At 50.9% G+C, this 4,580-nt stretch overlaps 1 protein-coding gene across 1 annotated transcript in view; it reads right to left on the reverse strand.

The window, feature by feature from the left end:
- Positions 1-429: 429 nt before the first annotated feature.
- Positions 430-4,580, reverse strand: part of ARMC6 (armadillo repeat containing 6) — a 6,029-nt gene continuing 1,878 nt past the window's right edge. Inside the window, 5 exon segments of the mRNA XM_008644981.2 lie at positions 430-1,704; positions 2,489-2,626; positions 3,077-3,208; positions 3,747-3,892; positions 4,349-4,580. The exon segment at positions 4,349-4,580 is cut by the window's right edge and continues 29 nt beyond it. Of these exon segments, the coding sequence (XP_008643203.1) occupies positions 1,492-1,704; positions 2,489-2,626; positions 3,077-3,208; positions 3,747-3,892; positions 4,349-4,580 (861 nt within the window). The 3' untranslated portion in view covers positions 430-1,491.

Consider the following 4,580-nt stretch of genomic DNA (forward strand, 5'->3'; position numbering starts at 1 on the left):
CTCCAGCAACTCTTGGTAAAAAGGGAAGGAAATTAAATCCCGCGGGGAGCCCTCTGTTTGATTCTCCCCCAGCATTGGGGCTGCTTTTCCCCCATCCCAAACTCCCCAGAAAGGCCAAGCCTGGGAGCCACAGGCTGCACCAAACACGCTGCCCCCCCAGCAATCAGGTTCTCCCCAAAATGTAGGAGCTCTGCATCTCTTCATCAGCTCTCGTCCACTTTGCCGTGAAGGAACGAGGCCCTTTCACCCAGCCAGGGGTCAGAGCAGTGCACAAACCCCTCCAGCTCTTCCCCCCCTGCAGGTAGAGAGGAGCCAGGCAGCCTCTCCTCCCCCACGGGGGTAGGAAGCTTTGAAGAACACACTGACCTTTGCAATCTGCTGGCACACAGCAGCAGGGCTGCAGGAGGTTTTTACTCACAAACTCAGCACTGAGGCATTTCCAGCATCTTGCTTTTCCTGCCACGGAAAGGCTCCACAAAGAGCCGAGCACCCCTGGAACGTTTGTATGTTTTATAAGGTCACCATTTCTACAGAGAATATCACATTAAAAACATCCACTCACAAAAAACAGCGGCGGCAGCAGCGCAGGAGGAAGGCTCAGCACCAGAGCAGGGCTGGTAACACGGCCCAGCAAAAACCTTCAGCTGAGACTTCAGAGCCCTTCCGGGGCCTGCTTTGCCCACAAGTCCACAGTTTTGCCTCAGTCCATGAGGTTCTTGGCCTCTTCACTACAAATAAAGCATTCCTGGATCCAGGGAAGTGCTAAGAGGTGACAAAGCCTGGGCTTCCCAGTGCTTTCCGCTGCATGGAACCACTGCCAGCTTGGCCCCACTTTAGAATTCCCACCCCCACTCCCAGTCCCTGCCCTGCTCCTCTCACTGAGGGAGCACATGAACTTTCCTCCTGGATGCCAATGGTTCCTTTGGGCCGTATTATCCCAAATCCTTACTTTGCATTTTTTTGTTTAAAACGTTACGCTGGCGGAAAAAATCCCAAACAAAGCAGCAACACAGAGTAGGGTCAGCAGTAAAAGAACAAGGGAACAGAACAGAGCACATTCACAAATGCTGGGATTCCTCCTCATCCAGCCCGTGACCAGCTCCATGGGCAGAGGGACAAATGGAAACCAGCAGCCACAGTGCCAAACTCTGGGCAGGAAAGAGCCACTCCTGCTGTCACCGCGGGGATCAGAGCAGCGGGAACAGCCCCGTCCTGCACACGAGGGGTGACAGCGGGGAGCAGATCATCTTCAGGCATTAGATGATCCAGGGAATGATCACTACACAGAGTTGATTTTGCAGCCTGTGAATGCAGAAAGCCATTTCAGCCGTAGCTCCCAAGAAAAAAGTTCCCTGCAGCCTCCCAAGCCAGGCATTTGCTTTGGATACTCCAGCTGGGCATCGGCGCCGAACGATCCATGCCCGTCGCTTTTCCCACAAGACTTCAGGGACAGAGACGCCTTGGAGCTTCCCTGCTCGGTGGAATGAGGATTCACTGAGCCAGGCTCCCCTTCTGGCCCGTCCACAGCTCCCGCAGCTCCACTTTGCAGCCCAGGTCCCTGAGGGCAGCCCTGGCCACGTCGTCGCAGTCCCTGTGTGCCGCGCGAGCCTCCGTGATCAGGTTCTCGGCTCCCATCTCCAGGATGGGCTGGGAAAAGTCCCGGCTCCGGGACACCAGGTTGCGGATCAGCATGCAGGCCTGTTTCTGGGGACACAGGGCAAGCACAGGGGTCAGTGGGGTCCACAGGGAAACACAGCCATGGGAGATTGTGGCACGCACAAAGCAGATCTGACTCCAGCTAAAGAGTATTTCTTGAGAAACGCAAATGTGAGATGCTGCAGAGAGCAACAAACTGTTCCCTGGAAGAATAAAATCCATGGATGTTATTCCCTGTTGAAGTTTGTGTTGAATCTCTGTACAAATATCCAACATCAGCCAATATCAATTAATTTTTAAGTAACGCTAAGAGAGAATTCTCCAGTGCAGCAGCCCCACCTTCCCACCCCTCCTATGCTGTTCCAGGCACTTAACTCAAAACTACTCCTTCAGAAAATATTTTCTATGGTATTTTAGTACTCTGGAAAGCAGAAAAGCGAACACAGAACCTGCTGAAACCTGCAGGAGAAACCAGGGGCAAACTTCTTGCCATGCAGGTGGTTTATTTGATCCTGGAGAAAGATGGCACAGGCTGGGTTGGAAGGAGCCCATCCCCATTCTGCTCTTCCCAGGAGGAAAAGGAATGCCTGGAAGAGGAGTGTGGCATTCCACAGCTTTAGGAACCCGCAGCCAGATGGATGTGAAACCTAAATTAAGTTTTGCTCTGAGCAGATCAGGGTGACAAATGCAGGGGGGCTGCATTGAGTCACTGCCTTCCCAACACCCTCAAAACCTGTTGGAATTTGATGAGTAAAGGGAAAAATCCCACAGAAACAGGTAAGAGAGCCAAGAGCAGTCCTGACTGACTCACCAAGTGCTGTGAGGGACGTACCTGGACAGCCACCTCTTGTGGGTGAGCCTTCATGGCCTGCAGGGCTGCCAAGGCCCCACCGCCCTCCATGATGACGCTGCAGTTCTCGGGCTTGCGCAGGGCCAACATGCACAGGGCTGCACAGCCCTGCTCACAGATCTGCAACACAGAGGGGAGCACGCTCACTGCCTGGAAACGTGGCTTGAAGGAAACTAGAACTGAGGTTTGTTTCCTTTTCTGGGAGTTTTTGATTTATTTTTATTGTTTTGAAGTTTCTCCCACTGCGGCATCCTGCTGCTCTGGCAAGTAAACCAAAGGGAGGGTTGGAATAATGATCTTAGAGGTATTTCCAACCTTCATGATTCTGTGTTTTGCATGCCAGAGGTGTAGAACACCGTCTCCACTAGCTGTGTGATTCAGGAATGAGAAAAAATAAAACAATATACAGTGTAAAAACCTTTAAATTCACACAAGTATTTGCCAGGCATGCTCTCTACAACTGAGTATTCAAGGTTTATACATTGCTGATGTATAAACACACATCCTGCAGCTCAAGCTGAGCTCCATCCCCATCCCAGAGGGAATTCCCAAGCCCCTGGAGGGTGGTACCTGAGGGTTGCCCAGGTGGTGGCTGATGGCCAGCACGATGAGGTCGGTGCCCCCGGCATCCACGATGGCGTCTTTGACGTCGTCGTTCCCGGCCACAGCACGGATGGCACTGAGCACCTGCTTCACCACGTCCTGCTCCATGGAGAAAAAACAGGGCAAAAAACAGCAGAGAGAGTCTGAGACTTTGGAAAGCCAACCAGAACATCCCCCAGCAACTCCATGCCAATGGTTGTGGTAATTATCAGTTACAAGGAGTAACTCTACCCTCAGTCACTTTCTTGCCACATAAGGGACCTTGAAAATTTCTTGCCAAGCCATCAGTGAAGATCAAAGAATCAAACATCAACCTCTGGGACTCGAGCATCTAAATCCTCCTGGATCTCTTCTAGTTGGAATGGTGGAAAACCAAGCATTCAGCTTTTCTGGGAGCAGGCAGAGTTCTGCTCTTGGAGGGTGGAAGACACAGGAGTAACTTAACTATGAGCTCACAGATCTTACCTGCAGAGCAGTTAATTCCATATATATGGCTGTAAATGGGTATCAGAGGGGTTCCAACCCTAATTGCACCTAAAATATTGCACAGGCTACGGCTCACTCACTAAAATGAACCTCATTCCTTAGAATGAGATGTTCCCTCCAACCCATTCCCAAAGCACTTCCCATTGCTCACCGGGTGATCCATACAGTCAGCCAGGAGAGTCACCATAAAATTTAAGCCCCCAAGGTCCACAATTTCTTGGCAGAATTCATTCCTGACTGAGAGGCGAGAGAGGGTGGCACAGAGCTCACTAAGAACCCCAGAGTTATCCATGAATGCTGCAGAGGAGAGAGGAGGGATGGAGTAACTACAGGCAGGGAGGGTCCTGCAGAATTAATTTGTTTAATTTAAACAATATATTTAACATTTTACATTAAAACAAGAGATGACACCTGTTTCTAGGCAGAGCCAGAACGTGTTTTCTTGGCAAGAAGCACCTCAGCAGAGGTAACTGCCCCTAAACCTGTAAAATACTTCCTAAATACAGCAACAAACAGCTCTGACATTTGACTGCTCCAGAGGTTATCAGCAGCACCAGTGGCACTTTTTGGCTCTCTCAGGGCACATTTCATCAACAGAATTAAACCCCGTTTCAGTGACAAATTCCTGAATCACCTCTGAGGAGCTTCAGGTTAGACAGTGAAAGAAGAAATCACAGCTGATTCCCAAGACAGTAAAGGAGGAAATCCTGGGTGATTCCCGATTAGGATCAACAGCCCCGGGGCTAATTTTACCTTTTGCAGCTTCAATGAGGACTCTCAACCCATCGTTTTCCAAAACAATCATCTTGGCATGGTCGTGGGCGTGACCAAAGGGCACACGGATGTCATCATCAAAGGTCATGATCCTGAGGGCTGAGGCCGCCGTCCTGACCACGTCAGCGCTGTTCCCGTGCTGGATAATGGCTCCAGTGAGGAGAGGGAGGATCCCACCCTTGACAAAGTCCTGCCTGTTCTGCTCGTGTTT

The sequence above is a fragment of the Corvus brachyrhynchos genome, unplaced genomic scaffold (assembly GCF_000691975.1).
Source record: "Corvus brachyrhynchos isolate BGI_N302 unplaced genomic scaffold, ASM69197v1 scaffold212, whole genome shotgun sequence".
Taxonomy (NCBI): domain Eukaryota; kingdom Metazoa; phylum Chordata; class Aves; order Passeriformes; family Corvidae; genus Corvus; species Corvus brachyrhynchos.